Source organism: Aptenodytes patagonicus, chromosome 1, assembly GCF_965638725.1.
Source record: "Aptenodytes patagonicus chromosome 1, bAptPat1.pri.cur, whole genome shotgun sequence".
Classification (NCBI taxonomy): domain Eukaryota; kingdom Metazoa; phylum Chordata; class Aves; order Sphenisciformes; family Spheniscidae; genus Aptenodytes; species Aptenodytes patagonicus.
In genome coordinates, this window is record NC_134949.1 from 40,460,015 (window position 1) to 40,474,562 (window position 14,548).

At 42.9% G+C, this 14,548-nt stretch overlaps 1 protein-coding gene across 2 annotated transcripts in view; it reads right to left on the reverse strand.

Moving 5' to 3' along the window:
• Positions 1–817: 817 nt before the first annotated feature.
• Positions 818–14,548, reverse strand: part of PTPRB (protein tyrosine phosphatase receptor type B) — a 65,479-nt gene continuing 51,748 nt past the window's right edge. For both annotated transcript variants that reach the window (XM_076332887.1, XM_076332876.1), the window contains 7 exons: positions 13,856–13,932; positions 12,909–13,043; positions 11,686–11,808; positions 11,309–11,472; positions 9,922–10,057; positions 6,658–6,778; positions 818–5,594 (listed from right to left, as the gene is read on the reverse strand). In XM_076332887.1, coding sequence (XP_076189002.1) covers positions 5,572–5,594; positions 6,658–6,778; positions 9,922–10,057; positions 11,309–11,472; positions 11,686–11,808; positions 12,909–13,043; positions 13,856–13,932 — 779 coding nt within the window. In that variant the 3' untranslated portion in view covers positions 818–5,571. The remainder of the gene's footprint in view (positions 5,595–6,657; positions 6,779–9,921; positions 10,058–11,308; positions 11,473–11,685; positions 11,809–12,908; positions 13,044–13,855; positions 13,933–14,548) is intronic.

Below are 14,548 nucleotides of genomic sequence, written 5' to 3' on the forward strand. Positions count from 1 at the left end.
TGCAATGCTGGCCATGTTTCTCCTGTGTGGAGATATTAACTGTACATTATTTTATCTTTATTTCTGCTCTTTTGTGTCTACGTTGGCTTCAGGACAGAGTACAGCTCAGAGGTAAGCTTTTATATCACAAAGAGAAAAATCTAACAACTCCCTCAGCCTTCAGTACACATCCCCTCAGCAAATAGCTCACAGTACAAAATATAGGCTAATAAATCATTCTTCCTTTTAAAGAAACAGAATTAACTTGTCCTAAACACTTCTGATGACAAATAAGGAATAACTGAGACACACAGTACTGGCAATAAGCACGCTACTGCCAAGCACCCTGAACCCACAAGAATGCTAATGGTTTTTAAGCATTGTGGAGAGCGGGAGGGGAAGAAATGTATTTGTTAAAAAGCACGGTTCAGATCCTCGGGTGGTAGGCAGTGATGGAGCTCCAGTGCGGTGTTAATTGGCACGACCGCCTGGCAAAATGTCTCTGAAGTAACAGGCACTCAAGTTCAAGATGCACTGTTGTTTCAAATAGCCATTGTATAACCCAGACAGTATTTGGTTTATTAAAGGAGGAGGGCAGAGCACCGGGGAGGCGAAGGAAACAACGGTATCTTTCCGCATGGGCACTAATCTGGCCAGCGGGCAACAGCAGAGCCCCCTCTCCCCCAACAGGCTGAGGCTTCTGATGAATTTAATGTTCTCTGAAGACCGTCTCACTTGAAATCAAACTCACTTATGACCTTTTCTCTGAGCAGCAGGACAACAAAATCCGTAAGGCAAAGGCAGCCAAACAGAAGATGAGGACGTGATTTTTTTTTAAATGAATGTTTTATTCATGAACTATTTATAAAAATGTGTAAAATACACTCAAATATATTTGATTTGTTGACTGTAGCTAAAAATATAAAAATATACTTAACAAATGCATAAATTAAATTGACAATAGTGGCACAATTCTGTGTTCACCCAGTGTTTGTTAGGAACACAAATGAGCATATGAGAATGGAATATGTGCTGAAGATTTTTTCAGACACTTTACTCCAGGCACTGGCAAAGAATTTATGGCTAGCCACATTGCAAAATCGTGGTTTTTTTCAGTATAACATACCGCCCTGCTGTAGAGCAATATATATTTAGCTACTTGACGTTACTTACAGTATTTCTTTAGCTTTCAAATAAACCAAGAAACAACCAAATCATCACGCATATCGATCTACCAGCATCATTGACACCGTATGTGCCCAAATTCCACAGTATTTGCTAAATTTAATTAGTCCCTAGTCTCCAGTATTTTCTGCCAGTCTTAAAAACCAAATCCCAGTCTGAACTAGCTGTTGATCTGCGAGGTCACTGACAACAGACCAGTTTGCTTTGGCCATAGTGGTGCTACCAACAGGTCAGGAGTTTGACTTCGTCAGCCTGAGAGGGACAGTCGAGGGCATGGGGTCCACAGCGAGCTGCCTAACTACGGGGGCGCACACTCATCTTCTATTCAAAGTTGCAGCCTCCTGGGACTAGAGGTCCCAGAGCTCACAGCTCCAGAGCCCGAACGTCTGTGACAGGGCCATCAGGGGAGTCGTTGTCATTTTATATTGCTTTATATTCACACAAACTGCACGTCTGAAGTACTGAAGGAAATCTGAGTAAATGTAAGCACCTGCCATGCCGCTCCTTGGTAGCGAAGCTGTGGCTGCGGTAGGCTCCATCTCTGAATGTCAGATGTGTTTCTCCGATCTGTGGCCCTGGGAGGAGATGCTAATACGGTGATTAGATGGTTATTGTTCTCATCCCTCTAGCCCATATATTAACTCCCAGGCTGAGGAGCACGGCTAAGTGCTCATGTACTCCTATCTGACTAGTATTTAACTTTTTGCTTTCAAAGTCAAAGCGTAAATAACCGTATAGAATACATAATATAAACTTAAAGCTCACACATTTTCTTTTCTCTGTTCTACAACTGAAAGGAAATTCATAGTATATCATGGCATAAAATAATATTTCTGGCAATTTTAGGCACGTATATAAGCTGTATAAATAACTATAGCAGCAGAGAAAAATGTATAAAGTTGCACTTTTATGACATCTTCACAGTATGCCTATTTCTCACCCACTTTTGTGTTCCATTAGTAACAAAAAATATCATTTATCAACTCCAGCTATGCAAAATCTTTTTTTTTTCCCTACAATCGGTAGTAGATCTTGTAATTGTATTGCACAGATTAAAAAAACATTTATTACAATTTTTTCATTATTAAATAACTTTCAATACAAAAATTTGAATTAACCTAAAAGCCCAACCCTGCAAGTGCTTCAGCAGTGGAATGACATTCTTCAGGCAAGCATTCCAGTTGACTTTCAAGAAAGTACTCAGGTAGCTTTGTGGACAATGCAGAGATTCACAGGACTGGGCTCCAAGTGTGCAAATCTTAGCTTATGGATCAGCGACAACACTAGCCTTGCTTTATAACATTATTATTGGGAAACATCAAGAAGGGAATTCTGAACATCTTTCATGGACATTCGAAAGAGAAACATCCTCTTCAGCGGAGGATGTCTTTTTCCTTAAGAGCTCTCTTTGTTCAGTACATAGGCTCCTTCGAGTTCATTCTTGTTACGTTAACAATTTCCCATCCGTCCTGTTATTCAGCTTAGAGGCACAGTAAATATAATTAATTATACTGATAAGTAAGTGTCTTATATTAACAAAATGCTACATAGATACTTTTTACTTATTCTCAGTGGATTGACACTGGTTTCATATGACCAGAATTGGCTAGAAAGCAGAACCAGAGCAATAATGTGTGTGTACAGTCTCACACGTGACCTGGCCAGGCAGAGATGTAAAGCTGCTCAAGAGCATTGTGCCAGAGTGTTTAAGGTCACTGTCGCGTTATTAAGTGATAAGGAGGAAGAGGCTTATGAACTGTGTCCATTATTAGCTGAGAGAAAAGATGAAAATAGCTGTCTGCTACATCATCATCACTTTGGGTGCAGATTTGTGAACTCTGTTAGGTGCGGAGAAGGGAGCTGAGAAACAGTGTTAAAAGAAAGAGCAGAACAATGTGTGTCTGAAAATGATGAACAACGTGCATACATAGTATACAATCAGACTTTTGCCCTCAGATCATATATTATTGAGCGAGTTCCATTTCCCTCAGCATAAAAAATGACACAGTAATATATAGCGTGAGATAATTTATAGGGTACATTTGGTATGTCTTCACAGTGTAATTGTACTGCTGGTAACTAACATGGTGATATTCATTCCTCAGCTACCACTGCAAAAAGAAAGGACTAAATGCAGCGCACGTAACACAATGGCAATTTTCATGGTGCCCTAAGTTCAGCTGTTATTAGCAAAGTAAATGATCGATCCAAAGCTGCCATGCTTGTTTGTCCTTGCTTGCTATCCTACAATCTATCTAGCAAAGGAAACAGAGAAAAAAGGGCCCTGCAGAAAATTTGCACATTTCTTTGTGGTTTTGCTTAGATTTCCCTCTGTGAAAATGGCTTCCACTATGATGGTAGTTCCCTTCTTCTTCAGATCCCTCTAAGGGTGGTGAATCTTGAGGTTTGTCTGGGGCCAAAGAGGATGTACAAAGCAGTATTTAGACACCTAAAAGATCAACCAAGCTTACAAGTTCTGAGCAGCTGTGAAAGCTGATACGAAGGGTGGCTTCTGAGGCACGCGAGGATATTGGGTCAAGAAAGGATGAGACTCCAGATGGAGTAGGAAGGAAGAGTGACTATCAGGCTGTTTCCTTCTCTCTAGGAAAACCAGAGTGACACAGATGTGCATAGTCCTGCTGGTTCTGCTTTGGAACGATTTGAGAAAACTGTGTCAGAGCTGCCTTGCAGATTTCTCCAGCCGTCGTCAGGCAGGTGTTCCTACCGCAAGGAGAGTGTGGCTCCAGTAAGTCATGGTGAAATCACAGTAGTCTTAGCCCAGGGCCACAGCAGTTCCTCACGTAGGCACTTAGGTGTATTGGCTGGTTCTCTGGAGGCCTTCAGAAATACTTATTTCTCTCCAAAATAAAAGTGGAATTTAGGCACTTGTCTTCAGCAGCAGGCTAAGTTTTCTCTAGGTAAAGTATGGGTAGATATATAAAAGGAGAACTATCAAGCCCTTCCTTCTTTTTGTGATGGAGAAGAACTATGTACTGCCTTTTCTCTATTTGTCTGAAGAGCGTTTTATAAAGACAAAGAACAGCTGAACAGAGTGTTCAAATCAGTCTCTTGAATGAGAAGCCTCTTTGCAGATGAGAGAGGATGTGCCTAATCCGCTTGGCTGGGCAGGATACCTGGTGAGTGCTTTTCGATTGTACTTCTTGCTAATCACTAAATGCTTTGAGTCATCCGATGATTAGCACAGCCCTGCCAGCCTACATCCCCTGGTTTACTGATGAGCCTTTTTTCTATTCCAGCTGCCCTTGTGGTGGTGACATCAGGCAACATCTAAGTGGAGGAGTCTTTCTATGTGGACATGCTGGGGCCATGCTTTCCCTTTGTGAAAGCAAGTGGCATTCGAAGGAGACCAACACTTAGGCCAAGGCAGCTATGCTGCAAGCAGCTTAAGGCCGAAGCCAGTTGTGTAAACTGTGAGATATACAGCTTTATATGTCTTTATTTCAATACATTTAAAATCTCTCTATTTTTTTAGCTGTCATGGTACAGCATTGTTTTTAATGAGCTATGGAAGTTGCCAGACTTCACATCCTTACAGGTCTGTTAACATGAATGTCTGAGGCGTTTCCTTGAACACCTTTCTTATTGTAATTGTACGCAAGTGAAAATGCACAGACACAGGCTCTGGTCTGATTCTGCTCTCTTAAACCAGTGTAAAGAAATCAGAATGTGACCTGTCTCCCCTCAAAGCATGTGTGTGGGGGAAAGGTCTGCTAGACTTCACGGCAGCGTGTGTTGTTTGATATTTTTCTACTATGTCACATTAGACTGAAACAGTTGCTTCTAGTGAGGTGGACCCTGTTTTGCTTGGCTGTTAATGAGTTCTGTAAAAGGTATGTCATTGTGTTATGGGTTATACCCATTTTCATCAGATCACAAGCAGTAAGTTTAAAGTGTAGAGTAGCATTGTAATTCCTATACAGGACTACTGTTCCCTTGCTTAATAGTAGCTTATTTCATCTCACAAACACTGAACTAGTTAAAAAAAATGAGGTTCTCCTTAGAGGATTTTTCTTGTGTGTAACATGCGAATACATAACCTGCCCCAAACGCAGCAGTCCTGTTAGCCATACAATTTAAAATAGTTTATGTAGAACAGTTCATAAAAACTGTGATAAGAAAAAAATAGTATTATCTGAAGCTTAATATTAATATAAACAATATAGAAAAAATACATATTTACATAATGCCAAAATACAATTATATACATTAATATCTATTACACTTAAATTATATATCTTTTAAAAAAATCACCAGACCAATAAATTATACACAGTCTCAACAGAAAGGTCTGGCACCTTTCTAGTGCATGAAATACATACATAAAAAACCCCAAACAAAACCCCTAGTTAACAAATGTGGTCACAAAAGCAGTTGTCTGTAACATTCTTAGTGCCTTGAATAAACAGCATCTGAAAGCAAGGAAAACTGAGATTAGAAAAAATAAAACAACACAGGTGGCTTCACGTTCAGCTCTGCCAGCTGACTACAGTGCTCTGAAAGGTGGCTGTGCAGCAGCAGCGCTGGCTGGTGACTGATGTGACAGCTAAAGAGCAGATCCCACCTCTGCTTTTGCTAGCACTCCCAACTTGTGGAACCCCGGTTATTGCAGTCCTTGGCCTCCTCCAATCCTGCTCTACCTGTTGATGACAACTCTGATTTCTACAGGCTTGATCAAGAAAATAATTTGGTCTCTTATCATATAATGTCAATTCCCAGTGTCCAAATTTGAGGAGCTACCGAGTTCCTGCTGTCTGACTCTGAAAACTTCTACAGCCCTTAGGAATCAGCTCCAGCAGGACACACAGGCCACCTCTGCTTAGAGCTTCTCCAGACTGGTCCTCCGGCCATGAGAACAGGAGGTGAAGGGCAGTGCTGGTGCCAGGTTTGCTACTCCTGCAATTTGTATCCCCAAGGGACCGGATACAGGCTGGGGAAAAGAGCCTACACGGATGGAGAGTTGGGGGAGGAGGAAAGAGCACAGCCTTGGACACCTACATTATCCAGCCAAGGCAGATGGGAAGTCTCCTAAGGCCGCCTACACAGTCAACAGAAAATGAGGGTGATTCAGCAGAGAAACTGAACACCATCAATGACAGAAGAGCCCCGCAAGCCCAGCCAGTGGCCTCAGTGTGCTTAAAAGTGGATGATGTAAACACTGGTGAGGTAAAGGAGGAAGCCAATATCATGATAGGGAAGAGGTTCGGTTCCCCCAACAGCACAGGAATCATGAAGTGTGAGACAGGGAGAGCATGAAGGTAAGGTAGGAGCAGGAAGAGACATTATAATGACTACTAATGGAGGAAATAAAGATGCAATTGCAAGAGTGACAAAAGCAGAGCAGTGAAGAAATGAAGGTCCAGGAAGAGAACAGATATCGATGGCAAAGGGATAGCACAATTTGCGCCCTCAATTACATTGTCAATGAGCTATTACATCTGAAATACTTTTACAATTTGATAAGCTTGCACCTACCTCTGTGATACTCTGGATTCACATTTTCATATATTGGAAACAAGGGATTTTCTTGTTCACTGCGAAGTTTCCTGGCTCTTAACACATCCCTCACACATTGATGTAGATACACATATTGACACTGCAAAGGAATTTTTTTTTAAGTCACTGGGAAATTCGGTAATTTAATTTTCTGTATTGTGAAAAATCATTACAGGCTAACTCCCTCACACAAAATCAAGGGTGGTGTTAAAAATGAAAATATACTTCTAGAATTAACCTCCTTTTCACACTAGTAATATAGTAAACTTTTGTGATCACCTGTTTTTAGAAATGCTACCAGTAAAATGTAAATGAACATAATACGTTTTGATGGATCATGTCATGAGTGAAAGCTCCATCAACTGTAAGGCATAATTTGACGTGATGCTGTGTTGGATAGCTACTACTTCTGAATGCTTTGGTATAAAGTACGTGTAACAGAATTAATATGTACAGGGAAGCACACAGGGGAGACAAACAATTTCCTGATTTTTTGTTCTGAAAAGAAATATTTTCCACAGAGTTTTATCACAATATATAACTATTTCATAGAACTTTTTCTGGCAAAAGCAGTATTTTTTTGATCCAATGTAAATTATAAGATTGCTTCTGACTATGCAGCAAATGACAGACTGTCTTTTCTGAAGAGTGCCTTTCATAGAAGTGAGCTAAGAGGACATTCACAACCAAAGTAGGGAGGGTCAGCATGTTATTGACTATTTATCAAACTCCCTTGGTAGAACAGATTGTTAAATCCCCATGTTTTGCTACTCTTTGTGCTTTATGACATGGGTCATTATTGTTTTTTGCTCAGTGTAGCATGGTACCCCAAAATTAGGCCAAGCATCTTTATATATCAAGGTGTACCTTTTTAATATGACTTTATCTCAAAGATAGAATTTTTCCAATAAGCACATGCTTTTTCTCCCCCCGCATCTTCTACTTGTTTTTCACAAGAGCTATTGCTCTGTGCATTTTTCTCAGTGCTCTGGCTCTGAGAAAGTGAGGATGCCTGCTGTTATGCACATACGGCTGCTGACTTCGTGGAGCACCCCACCCACCAATTCAGTGGAACATTGGCCAGGGCATGGAGACTTCCTTTAGCAGAGACCATTTGGGACTGAAAAGGTGGACAGCTTCTCTGCCTGTGTTACAGCTGCTGTGCTGAGCCCGCTGCTTTTTGAGCTGATGGACCCAGTTTTCTGTTACTCCCCTGCATGTCTCCAGCTGCCTTCTCTTGTCTTAAACAGCTTTCAGCCAAGTCTGAAGCAGGGGCAGGTTTTGTAGCTGCTCTTTTACTGTGACTGCATAATGTCAAGCAGGATGGTGCTGTGACCTTTGGCTGGAGCGTCTCATTGCAAACAGTCTTATCTGCTGGCCTGTGCTCCCCAGTGGGATTTGGCTTCCACCACACTGACAGATGGGACCTAGCTTTTATCTCAACCCCCAAACAGATTGTGGAAGCCAAGCCATGAACGATAACACCAGGAACTAGGGTCTTCACACATATCAAACAGAGTTTGTAGAGCAGATCTTTTCTTCTCCTTCTCCCCACCTCCTTTACTTTTTCTTAAAAGATGCCTAAGAACTATTTCATAATTCACTGCTCATTGCAAACTTTGAATCATCATAAAACTGCAGGATAAATTTACTTCATGTTCTTGCAGGAGGATGAGAGATTGTATTGCTTGTGCTCCAAGCTACCTTGATGAAAGGCAGTTCCAAATCAGAAACCATATACAGATGCAACTGACAGTTCAGATTAGTAAGACGTGCTGAGAATACAGCAGCTCAGTGGCTGTGCACTGACACAGCTACATGGTCAGTCTACAGGCATGTTACAGCTCAGGTGCGGCAAGTATGCATGAGCTGCAAAAGCTTTCTGTCAACCTGTCTCTGGGATGCTGCTTGTGAATTCTTCCAGGGTCAGGACTGGTTACAACAGGGATCTGGGTAAGACTTGAGCCACTGCTGGTTTGGGGCAGAAGTGCATGTAGTGCTGGTAGTGGCATAGTGGGGTGCTTCTCACTATTGCTGTAGATATTTTGCTTGGGTCTGGCTGCCTTTTGACTTAGATGTCATGTCAAGCTCATGCCAAAGGTGGGCTTTGTATCACACAACTTCAGTTGTCTATAAGCCTGGTGTCAAATTTAGGCTCTTGAGGTAGTTGTCTCTTTTTTCCAGCTAGGGAAAAAAAGCCACCCTCCTGAGACGCCTGTCTGCCTTTGCTGACTGTGGCTGATGGGAATGTAGAAGGTGAGATGGATCTGTCTCTGAGGATGCCCAGACCAAGCCGAGAATCTGCCTCCCCTCCAGCAGGAGGTCTTCTGTGATTAAGATAGCTCCAGGAAATCTCTCTTTTGCATTCCCAGTTGAGCCTCTCTTAAAACCCATGTGTGACTTTTACATCTGTCAGGAAGTGCTGTCACTGATATTTTCATTTCCAAATTGCAACAAAGAGCTCCATTAGTATCAAGCTACAGGCAGACCCATCAAACTTGTTCTGATTCCTCTATTAACAGTCCACAGGGAAAATGTGAAGACTGCCTCCACAACTCGCCTTTATTAAATCAGCTCCTAAGTGTTTAGCTGCTATTAGTGTAAAGTGATTTTCTTGCAGTTTTAAAAGCACAGAAAGAAATCCCAAACACGTACTTTTTCTGCACTTCGAGAATAAATGTACTTGCTTTTGCATAGTATGTTAGGAGAATGCTGATCAACTTTCCAATACCATTAATGAAAATGACAGAGCAGCTCAATAAAAAATGAACTGCAAAGCCACAAGGTCACAGTGCTTAAGAGTTTTAAAATTATGTACGTCTAGTTTTCTCTGCCCTCCATTCCTTTTCCCTATTATGTCGACCTATCTGTCTGGTTTAGACTTGTCTTCCAAACCCATCCCTGAAGGACCTATCTCTGCTCAAAGCTCATTTACTGGACACTGCACTAACACAACAACGTGCTGTTAAGTGTCTGCTGCGTAACACTGCTGGAGTGATTGTGGGCCAGTGCCAACAGGAGAAATCTATAGGAAGCATAGCTACCACTTGTTATGGTTTGGACCCGCTGTATGAGAGCCAATGGAAACAATCCTGAACTAGAAATTCTCACAGAGCTAAAATATATCTAACTAGTATTTCACAGTGGAGTAACTGTGAAGTGCTTTGAGAGCCTTTAAGATGAGAGACTGATTATTATATACTGCAGCTAGTGTTGCTGTATTGTAGGCTATCCAAAACTTACCTCTGTCTGAACCATGTAAACCCGGTGAAGCCTTAGATCATGTACTGCTGCATAAATGTCGACAGTGTCCTTTGAATCCAGCTGCTGCAGAATTCGGTCCAGTGCAATGAATGTGCCAGTCCTGCCAACACCAGCACTGGAAAAGAAAACAACCCAAAAGATTTAAAAGGAGATGGATCAAAGCATTCACTATCTTCATGTGGTACTTTTGTAAAGTTCAGATCTCCAGGGTGAGAAGCTCATTGTTCAAATGGCATCTCTGGGACTTCAAACACTTTATAGTGGAATTTGTTTAGGAAGGAGGAAAGGATAGCGATGGTAGGGGTATCTCTGCTACTCCTGTACTGCTTTCTACTTTGGATCTCAGTCATTGAGATACACTGAGAGCTGCACCTGACTGTAACTTTTAAACCTCTTCTTTCCAGGGATGAACCAGTAGGCTTGATTCTAAAAGATAGGTTGGCTTGTGCCTTATGGAAGGGCAGAGTAAGGCAAAGTATCCCAGAGTGCCCAGCAGCTGAAATGCTGGGAGGTGGGGATTAGAGACAGGAGGCAGGGAAGAGGAAAGTTGACCTGCCAGTGATATAGTAGACATCTGACATGTTGCAGCACATGATGTACAGGCAGACACAGGTGGGGTCATGTAAGATACATGCCTCAGCCTATATGATGGGTGGACGTGTCAGATACTACGTTCAGGTAGTACCAGTGAGCATATGGCTTTATCAGAAGACACACACAGCACCATGCTGCACGCTCTCTCTCACTCTGTAACCCTATATTCTGCTGCAGCTGGCCAGTGGATCACGGATCACACAGTTCAGTTTTGCCTTTTTTGTATATGTGTGTAGGGGTGGATCATGGAGCAGAGGAAAAACTGCAGTGTTGTGGCTGCCAGAGATAGCACAACAGCAGAAGAGCATGAGAAGGCAGTAAGGAGACGGAGTCTCAGTCAGAATGGGGGAAAGGATGGATCTGCCAGCTAGTCTCAACGTCCATATGTAGCCAGATTCACCCCTGGGTATATCTTACCTTTTCAGAACACCCCTTTGTGATGCAGATGTTGGGCCGCAACAGCAGCACAAGGCAATTTAAGAATGCAAAAGCTTATGAGCAGTGGCAGCTGCTGACACCTTTAGTGCTCTCCAGTGGTCCCACAGAGACACGGTGGTTCCCTGAGAATCATTTTTGGGGCATCTCCAGGGTGAAGTTGTGAGTGAGTGCATGTGCCTTGGGAATGCTGCTCTGATGTATCTGGAGACTTAAGCCCATCAGCTATCTCTCAGGTTCTGTGGCTGCCCATGACCTAACAGGGATGAATATTTGGGATCTTCCCAAGGGTATGCACAAAGGCTCTGTGCCACTGACCTTCTGCTGCTGCACATACCTGCAGTGCACGATAGTTGGTCCTGTGTCTGGGGTCCTGTTGATATAATCCCTTACAGTTCTGACAAACTGGATCAGGGACTGGGTGGTCTCTGGCACACCATGATCTGGCCAGACAGTGTAGTGGAAGTGACGAATGAGCCTCGTTGAGTCAAGCTGCTCTTCCTGTTGGGATACAAAAATGTGGGTCATCAGAACAGACAAGAGAGGAGGGGACACACATAACATGCACCTTCAGAGCAAATGCTACAGCTGCCACCAGAGGTGAGATGGGCATGATGCAACTGTGCTACAGCAGAACAAAGCTTCCTAATTTAGCCTTGCAGGTGCTTTTAAGCCAATTATTTGAAAAAAAAAAAAAGGTAAACACAAACATACACTGCAGATTTTAAACTCTCGTATTGTCCATTCTGGGAGCACCGATTCAGACAGCATCTCAACGATCAGGTCTCCATAGTACAAGGAATCCTGGTCAAGGGGCCAGTAGTGATCACACTTCACCTGCAGGGACACATAAAAAGACAGATTTAGTGTTGGTAACAGCTGTAAACAATGCCTCCACCCAGCACTGGCAGAAGCAGACTTCAGACCTCCTGTGCCTGAGAATGAAGGAAGAATGGCAGCAGCTGAATTCAGAGATGCCACCCCCTGCCATGTCAGCTCAACAAACAGGGCCTGGGATGGGAACGAGCTAGGATGGGGCTGGGAAGTGGAAGTTCTCATCATAGATGTTTGTGAGGGGGGGAATGCGAAGCACTTCACTGATGCCCTCTTCTGGATGCCACAACATTTTCTGCGCCAACTCTCAGAGCTCTGCTTGGATGACAGCTAGGTCTCCAGCGCCTGCTTCCCCACCTCTTGCCCAGACATGACAGTGGGGTCCCACTCAGAGCCAGTGAGGTGCAGGAGGAGACAGGTGGCTGCCTGTTCTGCATCTGCTTTCTCTATCTCCTCAAGAAAAAATGGTAAACTGAAAGGAAATATCCCCATATGTGCTACTAGATGATCACTACTTCAAGTTGGTTTAATCTTTTTACAGATGTAGTCCCTGTCTTACAAAGGGTGCAGGATGTGGTCATACTTGGGGAGGTGGATTGCTGAGACAGCTAAATAACCTGTCTATACTTGCACTCAGTAAGACTGTTAAGTGCGCAAGTGGTCTCTTTGCTGACTACATCAGGGCTTATGCATCAGAGAGAATTTCATGTATTTAATGACCAACATTTCCCCTCTAGAGCTTATGTTTAAAGTAGTAGTTGATTGGAATTGATGTGATAAGCAGGCATTTTTTGCTGGTGGTTGTCCTTCTGCATGCTTAAGGGGATTATATTAGTACTAGTGAGCAAAGTGCTGGATTAGAGACCAGAAGTACTGAGATCTGTTCCTAACTTTAGCCTTGACATGCTGCATGATCTTGGGATGGTCACTGCATGCTCACTTCACAGCCTTAATCTTTTTCCAGTCTTTAGATTATACCTCTTATCTCTTACTGTATATCTCCTTGACTGGGGCCTTTGGCATTAGTGTGATGCAAATAATAAGCATAAACTTTTAATAGATATTAAAACAGTCATTGATAATAAAGAAGAGTCACTGCTCACCCGGCCCTTCTCAACACATTGGGTTACCATGACAATATTATGAACATTTTGTTCCCATGCCATCTTCCAGAACTCATCTTTGGTACCAGGCAAAGGGCCCTGAGTCGCTATGTATTCCCTGCGGAAATTATTGCCCTGCAAGTAAAGAGAACTCCATCAGTTTCCATAAAGGCAGGAAAAAAAAGATCTTCTAGCAACTGTACAAGCCATGGGGTTGCAGCCAGGGCTCTGCAGCAACAATGCCCTTGCTGGGACAATAGTTTTGAGAGCTAAATTGTTGCCTTGGACCTGGAAGCAGAAGGCTGGCTGGAGCAGAGAGAAGGAAGAGACTGCGGCAGTATATCTAAATACTGTTCCTTTTGCGGCAGTCTAAGCTTTTCATTGTTCTATTGTGTCCAGCACAGTCTCAAGAAATTTTGGAACTACTAGGGGTTTTTGTTTTATTTACTGTTTTTAATAAATTAGCTGAGTTCTGGCTTGAAATCTGGATTGCTAAAGCCACTGCTATTATCAATCACAACTCTTTGGCAAAGGGCATTATTGTAATCTCAGCCAGTTTCACCATCCTGAAAGGTGCCAACACTGTCAGGATGAGCTACAGCTCCACAATGAGGATGCCACCTGCAGTGATAGCTAGAGTTGTTGTGGACGCTGTATAAAATCAGTGACCTTTAAAAATGTGTCCTTGGCCAATTAGACTTGCTATCTTACATAACTATAGCAATCCAAGAAAGTGTCCTTAAGTGCTGGCTAAATCACAGCTAACTTAATGGCAGTCAGACATAGCCTTTCAGCACACCCGCAAAATGAGTACTCAGACTTCTAGCTCAAGTGAATAAATGAAGGGGGAGGGGAGCCTTAAGCATCCAGCTTTATATTCAGTTTTAGATGAAGGACAAATTACCACTGGAGGGAGGACTGTAAAATACCATCCTTGAGTCACTTACTGGTATGTAGCTTGCATTAATGTAGTCTGAGCAAGGGTCATCGTCCACATTGGAAAGCTTCACTCTTGATGTATCATCTAGGAAGAAATTGATTACAAGAGGCTTATGGCTAGGTCTTGATTTTCAGTGCCTCTCCCATCTACAGAAATGCATTTGTGAAAGGACTGGCAGCATTATTACAAGGATTTTATATGGAGGGCTAATTTAGAGGAATAACTGCTTGTATTTGTACTGCCTCTTTCATCCACAAGTGCTGTGGAGTGTTCCAAAGACTAGGAGATGGATGGGTGAGAAGGAAGCAGTGAATATCCAAAAATTCCTCTGCTGAGTTGCACAGGATTTGTTATGGCAACAGAAAAGCCACAACAGCATTGTCCTTTGATCCTGACAGCAGTGTGCTGTACTGGAGAGCAGTGCCCAGTGCTGCCATTGAAAGAGCGGTAGGGCTTCAGTGGTCTGCACAGCTTCAGAGCTAATGTATGCAGCCAGGCTAACCATCTTCCCTGGGGCCAGTGGCATCTCCAGTACTACAGAGAGGTACAGAGTGCCTAAGCCACCAGGTCACTGATTTGTGAGATAATGCCATGTTAGATCTCAGTCAGGCATTGTTTCTTGTAAATTGCAGGCATGGTCCCCAGCCCGGCACAGAAGAACACAGGAGATGGTGTGAGGCTGTGCTCCAAGCATATACCA